Source organism: Berghia stephanieae, chromosome 12 (genome assembly GCF_034508935.2).
Source record: "Berghia stephanieae isolate SIO BIC M18660-M18661 chromosome 12, UCSD_Bste_1.3, whole genome shotgun sequence".
NCBI classification, from domain to species: Eukaryota; Metazoa; Mollusca; class Gastropoda; order Nudibranchia; family Aeolidiidae; genus Berghia; species Berghia stephanieae.
The window spans coordinates 42795690-42820463 of record NC_088371.1 but is presented as its reverse complement, the minus strand read 5'-3'; the positions used below and the strand labels follow the sequence as shown (position 1 = coordinate 42820463).

Below are 24774 nucleotides of genomic sequence, written 5' to 3'. Positions count from 1 at the left end.
GCAAGCAGATTGAATGGCTGAGGCAAGCAGATTGAATGGCTGAGGTAAGTAGATTGAATGGCTGAGGCAAGCAGATTGAATGGCTGAGGCAAGCAGATTGAATGGCTGAGGCAAGCAGATTGAATGGCTGAGGCAAGTAGATTGAATGGCTGAGGCAAGTAGATTGAATGGCTGAGGCAAGTAGATTGAATGGCTGAGGCAAGTAGATTGAATGGCTGAGGCAAGTAGATTGAATGGCTGAGGCAAGCAGATTGAATGGCTGAGGCAAGCAGATTGAATGGCTGAGGCAAGCAGATTGAATGGCTGAGGCAAGTAGATTGAATGGCTGAGGCAAGTAGATTGAATGGCTGAGGCAAGTAGATTGAATGGCTGAGGCAAGCAGATTGAATGGCTGAGGTAAGTAGATTGAATGGCTGAGGCAAGCAGATTGAATGGCTGAGGCAAGTAGATTGAATGGCTGAGGCAAGTAGATTGAATGGCTGAGGTAAGTAGATTGAATGGCTGAGGCAAGTAGATTGAATGGCTGAGGCAAGTAGATTGAATGGCTGAGGCAAGTAGATTGAATGGCTGAGGTAAGCAGATTGAATGGCTGAGGCAGGGTAATAAAATGTGAACGTTTATATCGCGCAATATCCACTAAACATGCTCAAAGCGCTTTACAAGGGATGCCTAGCCAAAAGGAACACTTAACATATAGGACAAGACACGACGCCTGTTAGGCAATATTACAATTTTTTCCAACAGCGACAATTATATTATATCTTAAACAGGAGGCAAGTACATCACAGCCATTAGGCCCATGGAATCCCAGTTTACATAGCGAAAAACGGACAAAAGGAATTGCTTGCTGCCCTTAGGACAGGATGTTAGTCTATCACAAAGTACTTTACACCTGATCTAACAGATCTAGCTACCCAATCACTTCTGGGTAGAAGGGAAAGTCAGAAAAAATAAATCTGGACTTCAACCGGGATCAATCTTGGTCCCTTGGCTTGTGACACAAGTGCTCTACCAACTGAGTTATCAGGACCCCTTGGACTCTTGATTAAAATATAGTATAATTCCATAAGATGGTTTGATGTGTTCTTCCGCATTTCTCTTCTTTTTTTCTTTTTTTTTATTGGTTGGTTTCTCTTTTTATTTTATTTTTTTCAATTGACTTTGTAATTATTTAAAATTTTTTGTAATGTCTGTTTTCCTTTTTCTTTTGGTTGGTTTCTCTATTTAATTTATTATTTCAATTGTCTGTGTAATTCTTTTTGAGGTTTTTTGTAGTGTCTCTTTTCCTTTTATTTTTTTTTGCATATGAGTAAGTGCATATGAACATGCGAGTGATGGTGACTTTGAAATTAAAAATTAAATACTTTTTATCTATTTCTTTTTTAAAGTCTCAAAATTCACCTCAAAACTGGAGCAATGGGCGAGGACCTACCTTTATAACAGGCACCCTTGGTTTAAATCGAGAGGAGAGTTGAATGAGGACTTACCTTTATAACAGGCACCCTTGGTTTAAATCGAGAGGACAGTTGAATGAGGACCTCGGTGAGAAGCTGTTGGTGCTTCAAAGTCTTCCTCATCTTCATTATCCTGACAATGGCCGCCTGAATCAGCAACTTCCTGTCCTCCTCTATGTTCTTGTGTGTCGTCTCCTGCTCTGCTTTCACCTCCGTCTTCATCGGCACGTTAATATTTACACGGAGCTTTTTACTATTGTGGAAGAAGAAGAAAGGGGGGTGGGGGAGGAGGAGGAGGAGTAGGCATAAGTAGGATTATGTTCACTTGGCAGAGAATTCAGGAACCCCATTTTATACATAAAATAAACGTTATTGGCGATGGCCACCATAACAAGTTAACAATCTACTTAGCTAGCTATCATGGGCTATCATTTAAAGAGAATTTTTTTATCCTTATAATTGCAGTAAATTTAAAAAAAAAAAAAAAAAAAAAAAGACAAAATTACTATGAAATAAAAATCCGTAATTTTTCTTCAATGTCCTTGAGTCCGTGATTGTCATCAAATTTCTGTAACAATTACGGACAATCCATTAAAAGAGGCAAGTATGCTTACCTCCCTTTGGCAATATTTTTTCTTTTAAGTTTCACTTTTTTTCCCCCGTTCCTTAGCATTATCATCATTTATTTTTTTTAATCGGAACTTTAGAGACAAGGGCGGAGTGGTGAAAAGGAAGAGTGGAAACAGGAAAGATTCCTCTAAAACTGAAAGGGTTGGCAGGTATCTTTTTCGCTGGTATGTTAATTGTTTTTTGTTGTTTTTTTAAGGGTTTTACAGCGCTTGCAATACATTTAGGTAATATCAGCACAAGTTAAAAGGAAGAAAATGGGATAGAAACAATCCTAGAATTACAATTATAGCACCAAACAAAAAGTAAGGGGAACTGGCAACAAATAGGGATCAGATGTAGATTCCAAGAGCATATCACCAATGTACATAGTTTGAGATCACCTAAAGTCTCATCCGGACACAAACACAAGATCCAACAAAGAGGAATACACTCAAATGCTTATATTATACATTCAAAATAACAAATATAATAATACATAACAGGGAGATGATTTACAAGGAAAAAAACATATCTCTCAAAACAATAACTATGCATTCGACTGTGTCCCTCCCAGTCAAGGACCTCAGCCAGGGCCAGGACAAAACCAACTCATCTCATTCCAAGACAAATACAGAAAGCACATTGGAAAAAAGCTATAAAGGGATAGAAGACACAGTAAGTGCCACCCTGCCAACTATGGAAGGCCAGGAACCCCACCCAGGTTATGCTAATTAATGTCCACTTACTTCTTGTAGCCCAGGAAAATAGAGATCTGTGTTTCTGGCTTCAAGTCCGTCTCTTCCCCTTCCTCTTTGGTTTCCAGTAACTTGGACTTGAGCAAAATCTGGAGGACTTGTTGCAGAATGTCCTGTAAAAGAAAAAGAAAAAATGGATCGAGTTGAGGGGAAAAATCAGAAATCAATTAAGATGGAGCCAACTTGACAGTTCATATCTTGGAAAGTATAAAACATACAGAGTAAAAAAAATGACACACATTACTTTTGCTGGTATATAAATCCATAAACGTTAAACGTTTGTATTTATTTTTTACCTTTTTAAAGAGAATGTTAGAGCAGTTGCAACAAGTGACAATAATAATGGTAAGAAGAAGAAGAAGAAGAAGAAGAAGAAGAAGAAGAAGAAGAAGAAGAAGAAGAAGAAGAAGAAGAAGAAGAAGAAGAAGAAGAAGAAGAAGAAGAAGAAGAAGAAGAAGAAGAAAGAAGAAGAAGAAGAAGAAAGAAGAAGAAGAAAAAGATGAAGAAGAAGAAAAAGAAGAAGGAGGAGGAGGAGGAGGAGGAGGAGGAGGAGGAGGAGGAGGAGGAGGAGGAGGAGGAGGAGGAGGAGGAGGAGGAGGAGGAGGAGGAGGAGGAGGAGGAGGAGGAGGAGGAGAAGAGAAGAAGAAGAAGAAGAAGAAGAAGAAGAAGAAGAAGAAAGAAGAGAAGAAGAAGAAGAAGAAGAAGAAGAAGAAGAAGAAGAAGAAGAAGAAGAAGAAGAAGAAGAAGAAGAAGAAGAAGAAGAAGAAGAAGAAAAGAAGAAGAAGAAGAAAAGAAGAAGAAGAAGAAGAAGAAGAAGAAGAACAACAACAACAATAACAACAACAACAACAACAACAACAAAAACAACAACAACAACAACAACAACAAAAACAACAACAACAACAACAAAAACAACAACAACAAAAACAACAACAACAAAAACAACAACAACAAAAACAACAACAACAACAACAACAGTAATAATGACAATCAAAGAAATCATCACCCATTACATAAATTAAAAAAAAAGCATAAGTAAGGAGAGTTACCATTTTGATACTTGTACTCTCTTGTAGTTGCTGCACGCTGTACGAGTCTGCCGAATTGTACTGTAGTAACACTGCCATTTGAAATGTGGAGGCCTGGTTGGAAATCCAAGGCAAACACATAAATAGGTCGATTAGTACAATGGAATGGAAATCAACACAAGATACAGCAGGGCAAAACAAGACCATTCATGCATACAGACAGAATGCTATTAGAGCAGCCTTTCATAGTGACAAGGCTAATTTACAAGGTGAATCGAACACTTACAATTACTAGCTTGCCCTAGTTATCAAGATCACCACATTACATATATAAAAATTCTAACAATACCTAAAAAAGAAAACTAACCATGAAACAATCTGAGCTTGAATTTATGTCAGTATCTGTACTTGACATTCGATCACAGTCACAGGAATTTCTATCCATTCTAATTTTAGACCCAGGTACCTTAACATGAGTCCATTGCTGCCGTCTTAAGGAAAAAGACCGTATGTGGCCTCTTATTGCAAGTAAATATACGGTCTTTTTCCTTAAGACGGCAGATTTATATAGCACAATATGCACTAAACGTGATAAAAGTGCTTTACATGAAGTCCCTAACCTAACAACACTTAACATGAAGGACGAGACAAGAGTCCTGTTGGTTTTTATTTTCCAACAGAAACAAGACAATGCTGTTAATGGCGAGTTATTCATTTTACAACTGAGTACGGTGAAAGAATGTGAGTAAATAGCCTTTTCCAAGGACTCAACAATGCGCCGCTCAGAAGCGAGACTCAATCCAACAAATTTTCGACCTCAAAAAGTGCCAAATTCAAGAAATCGACAAACGAAAGCTCATGATAAATTTTCATCATCAGTAAAATCATGACAGTTGAAGAATAGAGGGTGGCTGGGGTTTAATGCTACAGTTGTGTGCCACCATCCTATTACAGACAAAAGAGGGCTGGGCTTTGCAGTGTGGGTTTGTGAGGTCATTGTTAGCATCTCCTAAAACTAAACTTAAATATTTTGGCGATAGGTCTCTTATGAAATTTGGAACCACGATTTGGAATGATCTCCCTCAATCTGTGAGATTCTCGAGCTCAATAGACATTTTCAAAAAAGCCCTGAAATAGCCCCAGGAAATATTTACTTAATTGAATTTTAAATGTATTGTATGTGACATTTATATTGATGATGTATTGATGCCCTTTTATGCTCTTAATTGTTTTGATACTTTGGTTGAATTGTATTTGAATTTTTTAAAGCGCTTTGAGGTTTCGACGAAAGGCGCTATATAAATGACAGAAAATGACATACCTGTAAGGTGTAACGATTTTTAAAACAGTTGGTCACCACTTCACCTTTAGACATTTGATACAACCAGTTGAGTTTGCGTCCACTGTGTCGACTGCCGTAGAAAGCTGTAAAACGCTGATAACTGCGCTCCAGCTGTCGACAAAAATAAATGGTGGAAATTGTAAATCAGTCATGGCTGTAAAACGCTGATAACTGCGCTCCAGCTGTCGACAAAAATAAATGGTGGAAATAGTAAATCAGGCATGGCTGTAAAACGCTGATAACTTCACTCCAGCTGTCGACAAAAATAAATGGTGGAAATTGTAAATCAGGCATGGCTGTAAAACGCTGATAACTTCGCTCCAGCTGTCGACAAAAATAAATGGTGGAAATTGTAAATCAGGCATGGCTGTAAAACGCTGATAACTTCGCTCCAGCTGTCGACAAAAATAAATGGTGGAAATTGTAAATCAGGCATGGCTGTAAAACGCTGATAACTTCGCTCCAGCTGTCGACAAAAATAAATGGTGGAAATTGGAAATCAGGCATGACTCAAAATTGAACCAGTTAATTGACGTCCCCTGAAATACAAACAAATATTTTTTAAAAATTTAGCCAGAAAACTCGTCCTTCAAATATCAATCGATTTAAATAACTTGAACGGCTATGTGGTCAAGTGGTATGACACTTGCTTTCGGATCAGAAGGTCCTGGGTTCAAGCCTTGCTCGGCGCATAGTTGAGTCCTTGGAAAAGGCTCTCCACTCACATTCTCTCACCGTACTCGTGTGTAAAATGAGTACCTGGCCATTAACAGCATTGTCTATGTCAAAAAAAACTTGTAATATCGTCTAACAGGCATCATGTCATGTCCTACATGTTACGTGTTGCCGTTGGCCAGGGACCCCCTGTAAAGCGCTTTGAGAACGTTTAGTGGATATTGCTCTATATAAAAGCTCAAGTTTTTAAAAACTTTCATCTATCTAAAACTCTCAAACCTTGACAAAATCAAGTAATCTCATTCCACGACAAAGAGAGAAAGCAAGTTGGAAAACAGATATAGGGTATAGAAGACAGTAAATGAACTCCCTACCCACTATGGGAGGTCAGGAACCACAGCCAGTATTTCTTACTTCTCACAACAAACAAGCTGCTACGGCTACCACTTACCTCGACTGGCAGTGTGAATGAACAAGATTGTTGGAAAGGCCACGACCCTGAGCTGAGAACCTGGATACTGAAGTCAACTGTGGAGTAAAAAAAACATAAACGTTGGCGTCAAAATAAAGGTACCGAGTTTGACTAGCTCTTCACGCTGTGTGGCTTGAACAAGTCACCTAGCCCAGTGCTGCCAACCCTGGCCCATGTAAATGTGTACGATGGAGAGCCAAAATGAGTAAGATTTTGAAAAAATGCGTACAATTCTGTAAAAATCGATAATTAGCACTAAATCTGATAATGGGCAATTAGACCATACTAGCAATGATATAATCAATATTTGAAAGAATGAATAAGCTTACATTTTATAGATGATAAATAGTATTAACTTCCAGATCCATATATAATTCTGATGGGTCAAGAAACATATAGTTTTTAAGGACACCAAAAAGTGTATGACTGCTAAAAATGATAACAGAAATTTAATTATGCGTACAATCTTCAGAAAAATGTGTACCATGAATGAAAATGCGTAAAAATACGCATTTTTTACGTAAGGTTGGCACCACTGTTAGCCCTAGCTCACTATGCAGTGCTGACTGCGGCCGATGCCTGGGTTACTCCAGTCTTCCCTTGGAATAGATCTTAAAGATAAATTTCCCCTTAAGTTAAATAAAGGGAATTTATTTTTTGTGATAAGACTGAATTTCTTCCTTATCATGAATTTCAGTCGGTATTTATACAGACCTGCTACTTATGTCCATTTAATGATGTCAAGTTTGTGACCCAACGGAAGCCACAGCATAGCGGCCAAGGCCACCCGAATGCATACCGTCATGCCTCAAAACAGCAGTATGTTTGGACTATTATATAATATAATCTACATCTAGTAGACCTACCTTCCTGCACTTAGAAAAATTTGTACTTTTCAGGGGTTTTAACATAGCAGACACTAGAATTTACTAGTAAAAGTAACCAATTTGTTATTAATATGTTAAAATATTGCTTTTAATTTCAACTCCCTTTTATAAACAGACTAGCTACGGCAACAAAACTTTGTTTTCAACAAGTTTGATTGAATCAAAGATGTTTCTCTAATAGTCTGTTTGGAGCCAAAAATCTGTAGTTCTATGAAATGTTTGTAGTTAGTCGTAGGCAGGTCTGCATCTCGTGCTTTTTCTCTCCCTTGTTTTAATTGGCTAATTTTTAAAAAATTATATAATCCTGGGACATGCAAGAATGTAAGCTTCAATTTAATATATGAAAACAGAAACAATTGGCGTTTCGGGTTTCCCCTTTATCAACAAAACAGGATGAATGAAACACTACAGACGAATAATGAAACACTACAGACGAATTCGTCTGTAGTGTTGCATTCATCCTGTTTTGTTGATAAAGGGGAAACCCGAAATATCAATTGTATCTGCTTTCGTATATCAAATTGAAGCTTACATTCAATTTCACATTGTTATTTATTGGGACATTCAAGGGTCATTTCCATTCGTATAAACAGTCCAATTTTTAAAATAAAAATTTTTAAATTGATTTTCTCCAGATTGTCATATTGGGAGAGTCCTGATCCTGATTTTATCAGGACAGTTGGCCGCTGTGCCATACACAGTAGTAATAATAATAATGATGATGATGATGATAAGACTTACTGTCCAGTGGTAAACTGGAGGCCTCCAGGTGTTTGTGGAAAGTCTTGTTGAGATCTTTACTGATGCCAATGTCTTGGAACATTCGCTGTTGTTTGGATGTGTACTCAAACCCACAGGCTTGCTGTTTGGTTGAAATATTAAAATATATATATATATATATATATATATATATATATATATATATATATATATATATATATATATATATATATATATATATATATATATATATATATATATAGTATATATTTTTAAATATATATATATGTATAAAATTCTTTAAAGAAAACAAAACATTAAAATATTGATGAATAAATCCAACATTGTTTGATGCAACTTTCATATGGTTTCTTCTTTTGGACAAAATTATCTATTATAAGTATATGTATAAGTACATACTGGTTGGCAAGCCCAGCCTGTCTGAAACAATAGAAGTAAGCAAGGTAAACATGAAGCATTTTTGTTTTGTTTTTGTTTTGTTTTTGTTTTTGGGGGGGGGGGGGGGGGGGGATTTCTTTCGTTGTTTTTTTTTTTTGTTTTTTTGGGGCTATTCACACAAATTTTGCTTCAGTGCAATTACTGTCTTTTCCAACAAATAATTCCAAAAGCGTGACCATGATGAACAATAAAAAGAAAGGAAGACCCGTTTGCTAATTGTGGGAGGTTATCAATGTCTTTTTATTTAAAGAGTTGAACGCAACCTGCAGAGGCAGAAAGCTTATATGAAAAGCAAAAAGCTAGGGGCTGGAGACCATATGGGACACATCTTTTCATCATTATTACAACCTCAAGAGCAGCGAAAACAAAATTATCCATCATCTCTTTGTTTTTCATTTCTTCAACATTACTTTTCATGTCTGTCACTAATGGACCAATCCATACAGACCGTTGTCTTAGTACATACACAGTCAAGTGGTGCTAAGTAGGATTATTGTCCTGACCAGTGACTTTCACCATACATTGTTAAAACGCATCTGTCATATGTAGATATGTATTTATTCATTGAAGCATATTAATGCACATGGTGTAGACAAATTTACGAGGTCAAGTTCAGTAACGAGGACATTACAAACTCAGCCATCGATTTCAAAACTAGTAACAAAGACTATATTACATCTGTCCCCATGCAATTTTCCAAGGATCTAGTTAATGAAGAATATGTTTCAAAAGCGATAGATATGTCAGAATCTTTTCATGGCCCAAAAATAAATGTGGAACCATGTCATGTAGAATCATGTACTGAAAAATGACTCCTTAATTCCAGCTTTTGAAATCAATTTAAATAGGTGAGCTTTTTGAGAATGAAAATGTAAGTTCTTGAACACAAAAAAATAACGAATAAATCAATAAAAATAAAACTCTTAATTCTGAGAAAATTAACCGTAACTCCAATTTTCATCATCTGGTAAACTCAAAAAAAAGAAAATTAAAACAAAGCAGGTTAAGGAAAACAGTCACTAAGTACAGACCTGCCAAATTGAAAACTTCAAATAGTAATTTTTATGTCAAGTTTTAGTAACATGACAAGGAAATTCGTAGTAGTAGTAGTGGTAGTAGTAGTAGTAGTAGTAGTAGTAGTAGTAGTAGTAGTAGTAGTAGTAGTAGTAGTAGTAGTAGTAGTAGTAGTAGTAGTAGTAGTAGTAGTAGTAGTAGTAGTAGTAGTAGTAGCAGTAGTAGTAGTTATTATCATCATTATTTAAGTAATACTGAGAATTAAAAATTCGTAATTTTCCATAAAATTTAGTAATTGGCCATGAAAATTGTCTAAAATTCCTAAAATAACAAAAAATTCGTAAGATTCGGCAGGCAGGTATGTTAATAAAAATAACCATTACTTTGAGTTTGGAGATCATGCTGGCCTCAGCATCGTCCGAAGCAGACATGTGTTGGACCAAACGCTTGGCCAGCATTTTACTGTAGAATTTCTGAAAGACGTCTTTGTCCTCGATGTATTTGAAAACAACCATCTGGCAGAAAAAGGATCATGAAAATGGAATCAATAGTAAATTGAAATTTATGTTTTACCTCAAAAGATAAATGTATCCAAAATAAGTGAAACACGGACGATAACAATGATAAATAAAGAGATTACATTGTGTGGATTTCTTGTTTTTTTAAACAGAAATACAATAAAATAATTCATTTATTCAATGATAAATCATTTCCCGGACACATATTTCTTTTCAAATCTTTTGCTTCAATTTTCAAAGACAATGTAAAAATCTTTTTTAACAAATCATGAGCATTAATATATACAACAATATCCACTAAACAGGCTCAAAACGCTTTTCCAGGGATCCCAAGCCAACAACAACGCTTAACATGTGGAACAAAATATGACGCCCAGAAGGCAATATTATAAAATGTTCTCAAACCAAGGCAACGCTGTTAATGGTCAGATACCCATTTTACACTTGAGTAAATTGAGAGAAGGTGAGTAACAGAACTCTAGAGCTTCTTGTCATAGCACAAGACCACACAGCCAAACATAATAAAATAATCATCAAAACCTGCCCTAAATCAACGGGCGCTTAAATGACCTAAATAGTGTCGAAAGCGCCGTTAAACACCTAAAAACAAACAAAACAAACTAAATCATCAAACCATGAGTGAGTGTCATAGCATAAGACCACACAGCCAAACATAATAAAATAATCCTCAAAATCTGCCCTAAATCATCAAACTATGAGTGAGTGTCATAGCACAAGACCACACAGCCAAACATAATAAAATAATCCTCAAAACCTGCCCTAAATCATCAAACTATGAGTGAGTGTCATAGCACAAGACCACACAGCCAAACATAATAAAATAATCCTCAAAACCTGCCCTAAATCATCAAACTATGAGCGAATTTCAAGACCTGTGTCAATTTGTCTTGCCACCACATGCAATGTTTTTGTTTTTGTTTTTAAGGGTTTTACAGCGCTTGCAACACATTAAGGTCATGTCAGCGCCAGTAAAAAGGAAGAAAATGGGATGGTAAAAAGTTCTAGAATTACAATTAAAGCACAAAAGAAAAGGTAAGACAAAGGGGAATTGGTTCAAATAGGGAACAGATGTAGATTCCAAGAGCACACCGTCAAAGTACTTAGTTTGAGATCACCTAAAAGTCTCATCCAGACACAAACACAGGTCCCAACTAAGAGGAATACACTCAAATGTTTACCAATCATATAATATAATATGTAAACTAAACATAATACAATGCATAACAGAGAGATGATTTACAAGGAAAAAAATATCATCTCCCAAAACTATAACTATACATTCAACTGTTTCCCTCCCAGCCAAGGAACTCCGGCAAGGACCAGGACAAAACTAAGTAATCTCATTCCAAGACAATGACAGGAAACAATTGGAAAACGGGTATGAGGGGGATAGAAGACACAGCATGTACCTCCCTGCCCACTATGGGAGGTCAGGATCCCCACCCAGCCACATTCAATGTGACCCACTCTCAAGAGAACTGAGCAGAACAAAATGGAGAGACAAAAAAAAATAAATAAAAGAATGGCCAGCCACAAGCACAGCGGGCTCTGCAGTATTTTTATTTCTAGAAGCAACGATGCAAGATGTCATTTTACAATCAATGCCATGACTTAAGAAATGCAGACCTGCCAACCTTCCCAGGATGAAAAGTGTATTCCATGACCCTAAAAAGTGTATTTTTTAGCAGAAAAGTGTATTTTCTTCGCACATGTGGAAAAAAAGTGCGCACTATACAAAAATGTATATAAAAGCTAACATCAATCCCAAATCAAAATAAACTCTGATCTTCATCATTCAAGCAATCTCTAGTGATTACAAAATTATCGATTTATCGAGAAACTAAAACAATGGCCATTTAAAATTAGCATAAGGCTCAGAAATTGTAATATCAAAGGAAATTGCTTTCTAAACACTCAAAGAAATGACCAAAAGGCCCCAAACATGTACGTAGTATTGATGCTAGTGTCAGTGGAAGAAGTGTTGGTTGTTGTAGCGATGGTGCTCTAGTGGTGGTGGTGATGATGATGATGAAGCTGTGGTGATGGTGGTGGTAGAAGTGATGTGGTGGTGGTTGTGCCAGTGACAATGCTGTGATGGTGGTTGTAGAAGTGGTGATGCCATGATGGTGATGGTAAGAGATGATGATGTGGGGATGATGCTGATGTACCAAATGAACTTGTGATGGTGATATCTGCCAGCCCAGTAAATCAGTTATGAAGAAGTTTTGAGATAAAATATTTGGGAGAGTGGTGTTCAATTCAATAGATGACATTTTGCAACAGTGGCAAGATATTTTCCATTTATGTTATCTAATGATCCATCTCTCTCTCTCTCTCTCTCTCTCTCTCTCTCTCTCTCTCTCTCTCTCTCTCTCTCCCTCCCTCCCTCCCCCTCTCTCTCTCTGCATTCAGAAACATGTCAATAGTTGGTGTACGACATGCATGCGTGTATCATCAATGTCATTTGATTCACATCACATATTTTTTTAATCTTACTAAATCCTTTAGAATCGTATCCGCGTATTTGGGTCCAAAAATCATACTAAAATACGCGAAATCGTACTGGTTGGCAGATCTGTGACTAATGGAAGTCTTCCTTACCACTTGATTTAATGTATCCTCCAATTCTGCGTCCTCTGGATTTTTGGAACTGCAACAGAAAAGATAAAGTGATAGTAAGCTAATAGAAGTTATCAATTGTAGAGAGTAATAAACAAAAATCAATATAACATCTTCAAAAAGAACGAAATAAGCCAACACAGAACGTTTCAGGCTCAAAACCCTTCTTCAGCCAACAACAACAAAAGATAATTTTAATCAATAAATACGTAAATACAGTACTTAAAAAAACTATCTAGACCTCTTACCTCTTCTTCAAGAGTAAATCACAGTAAACTATCTAGACCTCTTACCTCTTCTTCAAGAGTAAATCACAGTATCTTGCTAGCAATTCAGGGGACTTGCTAGAATTGTTGGCCTGTTGGGTCACAGAGTTGGAGTTGATGAACTGGCCACAAGCCTGCAAGACAATGCAAGGGGTGGGGTAGGGATGAGGTAGGGATGGATTGAAAATCAAACTATAGATCTCACAATAAATGAATAAATATTTCACAAAATAAAAAACAATTTTTCTCTTTAATCCAACATTTCCACTCTGGCTAACCAATCTTTTCAAATTGCTTTAATCCCGATATCCTACCATGCCAAATACTTTCCTTTCTTTTTTTGTCTTAAACGTTTAAAATTCAACAAAGGGGGTCAGGAGAAATCTTGACTGCACCCGGGATCAATCTCGGATCCCTTTGATTGTGAAGCGAGTGCTCCACCACCAACTGAGCTATTGGGACCCCGTTATTGGCTTGGGGCCCTTGTAAAACGCTTTGTGGATATTGCACTGTATTAGAGCTTAAGTTTTATCAATTAATTGTTTTTTTCCATTTCTAATGTCGATTTCATTGCTTCTAGCCCTTTGTGCGGATATGTGGTCTTGTGGTACGATTCTCATTTTCAGAACAGAAATCCTGGGTTCGAGCCTCGCTCAGCACAATCATTGAGTCCTTGAAAAAGGCTCTTTACTCACATTCTCTCATTGCACTCATGTGTAAAATGAGAACCGGACCGTTAACAGCGTTGTCTCTGGTCGGAAAAAAAATTATTTAATATTGCGTAACACAGGCATCATGTCTGGTCCCACATTTTAAAGTGTTGCTGCTGGTCAGAGACACCCTGTAAAGCGCTTTGAGCACGTTTAGTGGATATTGCTCTATATAAAATCTCAACTTTGATGATGTTAGTGATGACCTCTTACCTTATCCAGGGCGGCTACAAATCCTGCATGGTTACTGAAGGCAGTCAGGACGAGGGCGTGGTATTTCTTGTGGACATCCAGAATAGTCTGGACGTATACTTTGGGATCCTGAAAGTGGTCAATAGTCAAATAATAAATATGAGAATCTCATTGACGCAATCGCACACATGTTGAAGTCAAAATTTGGGGAAAATCGTAGATTTCATTACAGAGTTCATAAAGGAGAGTTAATAACAATTTGTAATAGCTTGCTTGAATGTTTTAAAAATGTTTAAAAACCTGGTAAATAAGATTACGCATAGAAAAAAATCTGGTTGAAAACAAAAGAAAAAGTGATACAAAATTGGCAAGAAAATTGTTTTAATGTCTCACGACAATAAAAAAATAACAAATAAATAAATCCAGTAATTTTTGGGTTTAAAAAAAAATTAATTCCTCACGTTTATGGCAGAGTCACCGCACTTCTCAATAGCTGAAAGGCCCTGGTTAAGGATATGTTTCTCTAACAAAGACTTGAGTTCATGGAGTCCATCTTGGATTCTAAACACCAACTGGTACATACGACCCAAATCTGGAATGAAATGTTCAAATATTTTAAACTCCAGTCGCCTAGGTTCTGTGTGCCGGTCAGTTTACATTGGTTTACTTGTCAAAATATCACTGGATCTACTGAATTTCGCATTTTTACTTTCAAAAAATGTAAACATTAATTTATTAATTTATTTGTTTTGCAATCTTTTCAATTTTCAATTTATAGTGACAGATTTAACTATTTTACAGTGTTGAAATTATTCATATTATAAAGCGCAGCTCTGGTTATGGAGCTGCTCCTTTTTTAAATATACATCCTATTTCCATTGTATTTTTATCTTATTGTGTAAATTATAACACGTCTGTACAAAAAATTTCCTTTTTGGGATGCAAGAAAGTATTATTATTATATTATTAAAATTCAAAAAGCTGGAGGTTGTCAGCTAATAGAATATTAAATAATAGTAATAGCAACAACAACAACAACAATAATAAAAATATTAGAGTCCAAGCCGGTTTATTGACCCGTCTATCTCAGCAGTAGGCATCCTGATAGGTCGGTGAGAAGAAAACTCCCTTCACACAAAGGGGTTGTCATTGATCTCAGGAGTAGTTGAGACTTTTTTCCCAACCCCCGTGTCCACCTAGGAGTGATTGGGTAACTGGTCTGTTAGATCATATTTTCAACATCAGCAATTATCCAAAATTCAAAACTTAATATTCACTGAAATTATTAACGTATCGATAGACAAGCAATGATGGTCCTCATCCGTTTCATGCTATAGAACAGGGATCAGCTCCAAATCCACGAGCCAAATGGGTGTCAAGGACTATCTAAGCAGTGATTGGGCGGATGGGTCTGCTAGATCTTCTCTTTCCTTAGCTCAGGATAGAGAAGGATGGAAACTGTCTGTGGCCTATACCCTGACACAGGGTGAAAAAAGGCAATGATGATGATGTCTGCTAGATCTGGCAAAAGACACTTTGCCAGAATTAGTCATTATTTTGGATACAATGTCAGGATATATGACGTTCTATCCAAAAGTATGACTAACTCTGGTTCTGTGGACTTTAAGGCTCCAAAGGACGGTTAAACCTTTTCTTTTTTTTAAACGCTACTTCACTATTTTAACTCTTTCAGTGCTGAGGCTATATTTCCATTTCCATGACAAAAGGACTGACATCTGAGTCTGGGGCAGCATGAATGAGAATGGCGAGCTAAGACAAAGCGACATTCGAATTCGGTGCAAAATCTCAATTAAAATACCCCAAAGTGCCAATTGAATGTTTGGATGAAAGAAATGACACCATTGGTTTAATTTAAAGTACTTTTGTAGAAAATAGGATTGGATTACATTATTATTTTTGCCTTTCAAGACCAGCCACACCGTGCAGCCATTGGCCAGTAGAACAGATTCTACTCTGGACGCACAGTGCGGCCAACAACGGCACTGAAAGAGTTAAGACAAATTGCTTTTCTGCTATTGGCTGGAAAAAGTAAAACGCTTTATAAACGACACCAAAAACTAAACTGATACGTCACCTTCATCTTTGTCTGTGTTCAACAAGTTCTGAAATTCACAGTGGAAATTCTCCATGTGTTTCTGTATGAGCACTTTCTCACAGACACGTGCCAAGACGTCAAAGGTGGATTCGTGGAGGTAGGTCTGGACTCGTTTCTGTTCTTCCATCAGTCGTAACTCGGCCTGAAGAAAATAGAAGTCAGTTTTGTTATAAAAAATTAATATTTCAAGTTATACCCTTTATTCAGTCTTGAGCTTTTTTGTATAGCGCAATATCCACTAAATGTGCTCAACACGCTTTACATGAATTTAGTCTTTTACCATCTGGGAGAAGGTTTTGTCAGATTAAATGTAGAACTAACAAGTATAAATCAACGTTCGTTCCATCAGCAATAAAAATTTTGAATATTTCATATGGTACAGAAAAACAAAGGATTGATTCGTTGACTGATTAACTGATAAATTTAATGTAAGATTAACTGACCAATTGATAATGATGATAATTTTTGGTGTCGAATTGCCACAATCGTAACAAATTGAAAATGAAATGAATATGTTTATGTTTATGTATATCGCACGTGTGAAAGAAAGAGAGAGAGAGAGAGAGAGAGAGAGAGAGAGAGAGAGAGAGAGAGAGAGAGAGAGAGAGAGAGAGAGAGAGAGAGAGAGAGAAGAGAAAATAAGTAGGAGTGAAATATCTGTTCAATCTTACAGTTATCGTTTAACATTATAACAAGTGTAACTAAATGACAAATTGCCATATTTATGGACAATAAAGATCTATTATTATTATTATTATTATTATTATTATTATTATTATTATTATTATTATTATTATTATTATTATTATTATTATTATTATTATTATTATTATTTACACACAAGGGGTTCCTGGCTAACAGCAACACTTAACGTGTAGGACAATACATGACGCCTGTCAGGAGATATTACAATTTTTTTCCCTTGACAGAGACAACGCTGTTAACGGCCTGGTACTCATTTTACACCTGAATACGGCGAGTGAAGAGCCTTTTCCAAGGACTCAACTATGCGCCAAGCGAGGCTCGAACCCAGGACCTTTCTATCGGAAAGCGAGTGTCATACCACAAGACCACATAGACTTGCCAACCAACGTCAACCATTTCAAAAAGATTTAACAGCTGGAGACTATAGTATTAAATCGCATACTTTCACTCTTCCCCTTTTAATATCACACACACACCCACACACATAGACTTGCCAACCAACGTCAACCATTTCAAAAAGATTTAACAGCTGGAGACTATAGTATTAAATCGCATACTTTCACTCTTCCCCTTTTAATATCACACACACACCCACACACATAGACTTGCCAACCAACATCAACCATTTCAAAAAGATTTAACAGCTGGAGACTATAGTATTAAATCGCATACTTTCACTCTTCCCCTTTTAATATCACACACACACACACACATACACACACATAGACTTGCCAACCAACATCAACCATTTCAAAAAGATTTAACAGCTGGAGACTATAGTATTAAATCGCATACTTTCACTCTTCCCCTTTTAATATCACACACACACCCACACACATAGACTTGCCAACCAACATCAACCATTTCAAAAAGATTTAAGAGCTGGAGACTATAGTATTAAATCGCATACTTTCACTCTTCCCCTTTTAATATCACACACACACACACATACACACACACACACAAAGACAAGAATGAATAAAGCCACTAAAAAAAAAGGGACAACAGAGAAACAGGGATAAAAGAAGCAGACACCAGTACCCCAAATTCCCAAATGTAGAAAATGATAAAAATCCAGTAGCCAAACCTTCTTCATGTACTCTGTAACAGGATTCTGTCTGAGGAATTCTGTGCTTTCCCTGGTGTAGAAGCGTTCGGTGTCATCCAAAAACAGGTTTTCAAAGTGATCCTTGTACACACTCAAGGTGGGTCCTCTGGCACTGGGGTCGTCCTCATTCAAACCAAGCTCAACTACAATGACACAAGAATAACAAAGAAAGAAAAGAAAAAATTATATCATATAGATAGTGTGCGCTTGGCTAAGAAGCTCACAACATTGCCATCCGGAAGTATAACGGACCACACACAAAACTATGTGTAACCTTCAACTTTTATAGTCTGGTTGATACAGTTTAGTGAGAATTACTCAAACGCGGATGGCTAAAACAATTACAAAGACCAGAGTAACGTCATCTTCGTTCTATCTATAGAATATTGTGTATCTGAAACTGAATGTGAATCGAAGTCGACTCAATTATGAGTAACTCCCAACCCCACAGAACTCCTAAAGAAATATTTGACAACCCAACCTCTGCGTTCCTCCAATGACACCACCCGTTCGGCTATCCCACGCATTCCATTCGTACAAAGGCGGGAACAAGGTCCTTTTCTCGTTATGGTCCGTCTGTAGGGAACACCATTCCACAGAGTATCCGAGAATTCAAATCATTGTCTGCTATCAAGAAATCCTTGAAAACATTTCTTTTTCTGATGTCACGTACTTTCTATACTGTTTTGTGTTGATGTAACTTAAAGCACCAAGAGTCTCATTGGTGAGGATATAGTGCGCTCTATAAGAGTCTATTATTACTTACCATAGCAACTTATGACCCCACTGACCAGCCTCGTGTTGATAGGCTCTCCATTCCTCTCCCTTTCTATCAGCTTGAGGACAGCACTTGTCACTTGCTTGTTTAATGGACGGAACAGATTGTCTCTCCAAGTGATCAAGGCCAACTGTTGACGAAAACAAAACAAAATAATCATTTTAATACAATGTTAAAGTATTAACCACTTAACTGCCTTACTCCTTAAAGACCGGTATTTAAAAATTTGGTCAGAGAACTCATCCTGTAAACATTGAGAGATTTAAATGACCATTTTAGCAAACTGCCAAACCTGAGACTTCAAGAGATCCCAGGTTTGAGAGATGTTGCTGAGATGAGGGTCATTTAAATTGATCAATATTCAAAGAACCAGTTTTCTGGCCAAAGTTTGAAATCCGTGTCTTTCCCGGATTAGAAATAAAAACCTTCTATGATGATGGATGTAAGATGAAAAACCAACACCTGAATAGAAACAACAAGAGATTTCAAGTTATAGCATGCCTCGTGGTTTGTGTCATTGGTCGATTATTGTACATTCAATTATCTCTAATCCAGACCATCCAGGAATTTCTTGTAATAATTAATAATAATAACAATAACAACCATCAAAAGTAGGAGTTTGGAAACCTAAGATAAAGAATTGAAAAAATATATATATTTTTTTGGAATGTAAGGGAAAAATGAAATCATATCTCCTCCCACCCCCCCCCCCCCTCCCCCCACCCCCTTTTAATCAGAAGACAAAACAATAGATTTATATCTAAACCACGAATCTATTTTATATAATAAAATATCATCCCTGTTATATTATAAAAGTAATGATATATCACACTTAAATGAAAAGAAATAGAGGTTCAGAATGAGAAAAACATATGTGTCAGTGCAAGACATCATCAGCCGGAAAACAAATATTTTGGATTTGCATTTGTTTTTCTTCCATTTTCTGGAAGAATATGCACACCAGAGCATTTTAATATTAATTTGAAGTAAATCAAGTGATTTTTCAAGTTAAGGTCAGATGTATGGAAAAGGTATCCAGAAACTTTTCTCAAATGTCATACTTATTCAAGATGCCTAGCTGTAACAATATTTAAAAGTGAAACTAAGCTTTGATATTTCCCAAAGATGTACAAAAAGGGTTGATTTAATCATTTATGATATTCTCATTTTGGATAAAAATTGACCATATAACTAAACTTGGCAATATCTCAGTTCAAACCTTTTCACCATCCGTTTGATTATGTCATTCATTGTAACATATTCAGGGTAGAGTAATGACATCAACAACAACAACAACAACAACTAAATCCCACAAATCACTTACAGAATAAATGTAGTAGATACCCCTGGTCCCTTCATCACATTCCCTGCGTACCCAGTGACGGTTGAGGTAGGAGCAGATCCCATCCAGGACCTTACTAGAGAACTGGTAGTCCTCCCATTGGTGTGTGTAGAACTGAAGGACCTGCTCATCCAGCAAGTCTTGTCCATTCTGGGGGGGAAAAAAGAAAGAAAAAAAATTATTTCTAATAAGCATTACCAATGCAAACAAATTATAATATTGTAATAAAAATGTATTTTTTTTAACTTGGGTTTTTTAATAGCGTAACGCAATATCCACTAAACATGCTCAAGAGTGCCTTACAAGGGGTCTCTAGCCAACAGCAACACTTAACCTAGGACATTACATGATGCCTGTTATGCGATATTACAATTTTTCCGACAGAGACAAGGCTGTACACGGCTAGGTACTCATTTTAGTGAGAGTACGGTGCTAGTGAGTAAAGAGTCTTTTCCGAGGACTCAACTATGCGCTGCTCAGAGTGATTGAATTTTTTAAAAGGAGGAAATTCCTCCTCGGACTCTAAAATCGTGGATTTCCACAGAAGTAGTCCTTCAGAGGCATAAGGACCAAGTAGCCAGAGTTTATCCCTGTTCTAAAACGCAAAACGGACAATGGCAACTGACTGCTACCATTTGGACAGAATCCTAGTCAATGTCTACAAGACTTACTTTCTATTACTAACAAAGATTTATGTTTCCTAAGGAGTTTATACAGGTTCAGTGGGTGTACACGGAGGCTACAATCATGTCAGGAATTTGTTTTACATCGAAGATGTCGTGGGCTTTGCCAGTATAAAAATATACAAAACTGAATATGAAAAAAAATAGTTATAATGACAAACCAGGTTTGCATAATGTATCACGATCACCTTTATAAATCAGATTTTGAAAAAGGACACGTGGGTGGAATAAGCCAAAATCTACTTTTAAAATATTTTTTTAAATGTTACTTTTGTTATTTGTTGCCATTGGATCAAAATAAAGTTATATATGAATTTTAAAAAACATAAAACTGTTATAAGTCCAAATAACAATGAAAAGCTTACCTTGAGAAGATTGACCAAGTATTGTTTGAGTAAGTCCTTGATGCGTTTATACAACTCGTGACCCACAAACTGTGCGCCACTACCCTGAGGCCGGTTTCTGTTTCGGGATGAATTAGTCCGCTGAGAGGAGGCTGCAGATGACGTGGAGGCCTGTTGATTCTGTGCTCCAGCACTCTGGACACTGGTACAATAGTTGTACACATGGCTGGGTTGGGTTAAGGATCCAAAATCAGATGTGTCATTTTTTGGAAATTTCCACTGTTCTAAACAAGATCAAAATTCTTAGAGCAAAAAAAAAAAAATGAAAATAAAAAAAATATAATTCTATCCATAAGAATCTCAAGTCTTCAAAAAGTGAGAGTATCTGTCTTCTCAGAATGAGCAATGCGGGTTGTTTCTTGTTCCAAGGACATAATTTGGGTGACAGCATGACGTCTAAATATGGCAATTGCATATAAGGTCATTACAATACAGCATCAGTAGAAATAAAATTTTAAAAAAGAAAAAAGAAAGACAAATAAAACTGATTCAGACGAGAAACATTTCATTGAGTCGATCCCAATAGCAATTGAATTGATCGTCGTATCTAGTTACAAACTCTACCCTGACATAGGTACAGCATCCCAGCCACGGGGGGAGGGGGGGGGGGGGGGATGACACTCAAATTCTAACAAAAAACATAAATCATACCAATATACAACAGAGATATGATATTACAAACAAAACACACACACACAAAAATAAATATATAAATAAAAATCAAACAAATTCGATCATTTCCTTCTAGTGGAGGGATCCAAACCACGTTATATCTTATTCAAGTACATAGACACACGTGGACAGTAAAACAACCACGTTATATCTTATTCAAGTACATAGACACACGTGGACAGTAAAACAACCACGTTATATCTTATTCAAGTACATAGACACACGTGGACAGTAAAACAACCACGTTATATCTTATTCAAGTACATAGACACACGTGGACAGTAAAACAACCACGTTATATCTTATTCAAGTACATAGACACACGTGGACAGTAAAACAACCACGTTATATCTTATTCAAGTACATAGACACACGTGGACAGTAAAACAACCACGTTATATCTTATTCAAGTACATAGACACACGTGGACAGTAAAACAACCACGTTATATCTTATTAAAGTACATAGGCACACGTGCACAGAAAAACAACATATAAGAAGCCCCAGCCCATAACAACTGTTAAATAAACAAATTGTTTATTGTAATTAATTGATAAATCAATTCCTATTTTTTTAAACCCACTTCATTCACATTATTTTTATAAACACATATTCACTGTATTCCACAAGGACGGAGTTATGGAAGAATTAAGTTACTTATCAAAGCAAGCAGTAAAAGTTGTTTTAAAAAAGGATACGTATACAACTCGATATAGCGCTGCTTTGACATGCTCTGTCTACGGTAGACATTTCTGATTCCAGCCTTCAGGTCATCCCAGATCATATCTAACTCAATCTGCCGAAGACCGTGGGGGTTTGCCTGCGACCTTTGACCTGCCCGTGGCCCTCTTACTGATGTGGTCATTGTGTAAGTGTGATGATGGTGTTGTCAGCACCCTAAACGGAGAGACAAAAAGAAAATATAAGAATGATAAAAACACACGACATACAGTAATGCATATAAGAAAAAATCCTTTTCTTGCCTTCTTTATCACAACAGTAACAAAACAAACTGATACATTACACCTGTATGAAAATCCCAGGAAAACCAACTCATCTCTCTTCAATCAAAACCAAACATCTGCAATTGACTTTCATTGCTACCAACAACTACAGAAAATATTCCAGATAGCTCAGTTGGTAGAACACTCACTTCACACGCGATTCCAGGGTGCAGTCGAGATTTTTTTCTGACCCCCTTGTCCACCCAGCAGTGATTGGGTAGCTGGGTTTGTTAGATCTGGTGGAAAGTACTTTGAAATAGATAAACATCCTACCCAAAGGCGAGCAAGCAATTGCTACTTATTGTCCGTTTCCTGCTATAGAAACTGTGATAAACTCCGGCTCCATGGACTGATGGTTCTCAAGGATTGCCAATTTGGCAGATTTTCTGCCAAATGTCCTTTTTTTTTTGGCAGAATTTGAAGTCGTCAAGCAGAAAGAAAAAACAATTTGGCAGATTTTATTTTCCACGTTTTCCATGGCAATTTTTATGCATTAGTGATTTTTTTAAACTTGGGAAATGAAAAAAGAATTTATGACCTCGGCCTTTCGAATTTTTTGTTTAACAAAACTGATGAGTTTTCAAAGGGGGTACTATAAATAGTACGGTTTGGCAGATTTTTGTGGTATTTGGCAGATTTTTTTATTCCAGTTGGCAGAATGCCTGAAAATAATCTGGCAACCCTGGATCTCCCATCCACCCAGCTGATTGGGTGGCTGGATCTCCCATCCACCCAGGTGATTGGGTAGCTGGATCTGTAATTATTACAGATCCAGCTACCCAATCAGCTGGGTGGATGGGAGATCCAGCTACCCACTCAGCCCTGTGGATGGGAGATTCAGAAAAAAATCTCATCTTCACTTAAGATTAAGATTGATCTCAGTCCCTTTTGAGTATTAAGCGAGTGCCCTCTCTACCAACCAGGCTATCAGGACCCCTAGAAGTTGAAGCAATGATTTATTGAAAACTTGGATATTTTTAGTAATACCATTCAAAGATTGAGAAATCTTGTACAAATCATCTTATTGGAAGTGTAAAACCACTCTTCCAGAGGATGGGATACACATCTTGAATAATTGAACTTCCTGTTTCTGAGAGACGACATGTTATTTTCTAGAAATACATGCTGGTTCGTCATCAATAAAGATCACACATTCTTGCTCTTTTACATCCAGTCATCCAAAGAATTGGCCTCTACACACCTTGCTACAAAATAGTTATGCCACATTTATGATTCAATAAGCAGACCTGCCAACCCTTCATATTCCAAAAGTGGAATCAGAAGGTCAAAAAATAGGAATTTGAGACAAAAAATAGGAATTTGAGACAAAAAATAGAAACTTGAGACAAAAAATAGGAATTTGAGATTTAAAAAATAGGAATTTGAGACAAAAAAAATAGGAATTGGAGACAAAAAAAATAGGAATTTGAGACAAAAAAAAAGGAATTTGAGACAAAAAATAGGAATTTGAGACAAAAAAAAATAGGAATTTGAGACAAAAAAAATTGGAATTTGAGACAAAAAATAGAAACTTGAGACAAAAAATAGGAATTTGAGATTTAAAAAATAGGAATTTGAGATTTAAAAAATAGGAATTTGAGACAAAAAAAATAGGAATTTGAGACAAAAAATAGGAACTTGAGACAAAAAAAATAGGAATTTGAGACCAAAAAAAAGGAATTTGAGACAAAAAAATAGGAATTTGAGACAAAAAATAGGAATTTGAGACAAAAAAAATAGGAATTTGAGTCAAAAAATAGGAATTTGAGACCAAAAAAAAATAGGAATTTGAGACAAAAAAATGACAAAAAAATAGGAATTTGAGACCAAAAAAATAGGAATTTGAGACAAAAAATAGGAATTTCTTAACAATGGATAATTCTGTATTGAAATGACCACCAGACACATACAGACGGTATTCAGGCACAGCTGGCAAAACTACACATCAAGTGTATTAGGTAATGGAATGGGGAAGGGGAAAGGAGTGCAATTTATTTTCCTACTTAGCTCCCTTTTGGAAAACATTTTTTTTTTTAATTCACCTTTAACCTCCCCAATTTCATTTTACATTCTTCTTCCGTCAGCAACGTTAATTTTTGAACATCAGAATTGTAGAGACAATGGCGGATTTGTGGAAAAGGAAGAATGAAAATAGGAATGATTCTGCCAAAAGCGGAAGGGTTGGCAGGTTGGAATAAGTAACCTATTCATTATTGGTCCG

The 24774-nt window shown here is 36.5% G+C and overlaps 1 protein-coding gene across 3 annotated transcripts in view; it reads right to left on the bottom strand.

Moving 5' to 3' along the window:
* Positions 1 to 24774, bottom strand: part of LOC144958013 (cullin-1-like) — a 38409-nt gene that overhangs the window by 10964 nt on the left and 2671 nt on the right. For all 3 annotated transcript variants that reach the window (XR_013642288.1, XM_078889603.1, XM_078889602.1), the window contains exons 3-19: positions 22248 to 22446; positions 20839 to 21043; positions 19773 to 19940; positions 18437 to 18578; positions 17650 to 17813; positions 15837 to 15999; positions 14203 to 14333; positions 13763 to 13870; positions 12867 to 12973; positions 12556 to 12604; positions 9799 to 9930; positions 7964 to 8084; positions 6315 to 6391; positions 5168 to 5299; positions 3868 to 3960; positions 2810 to 2931; positions 1488 to 1707 (exon numbers count right to left, since the gene is read on the bottom strand). Coding sequence is in view for 2 of the 3 variants with exons in the window: in XM_078889603.1 (XP_078745729.1) it covers positions 1488 to 1707; positions 2810 to 2931; positions 3868 to 3960; positions 5168 to 5299; positions 6315 to 6391; positions 7964 to 8084; positions 9799 to 9930; positions 12556 to 12604; positions 12867 to 12973; positions 13763 to 13870; positions 14203 to 14333; positions 15837 to 15999; positions 17650 to 17813; positions 18437 to 18578; positions 19773 to 19940; positions 20839 to 21043; positions 22248 to 22414 (2301 nt within the window). In the remaining variant the exon portion in view is untranslated. The remainder of the gene's footprint in view (positions 1 to 1487; positions 1708 to 2809; positions 2932 to 3867; positions 3961 to 5167; positions 5300 to 6314; positions 6392 to 7963; positions 8085 to 9798; positions 9931 to 12555; positions 12605 to 12866; positions 12974 to 13762; positions 13871 to 14202; positions 14334 to 15836; positions 16000 to 17649; positions 17814 to 18436; positions 18579 to 19772; positions 19941 to 20838; positions 21044 to 22247; positions 22447 to 24774) is intronic.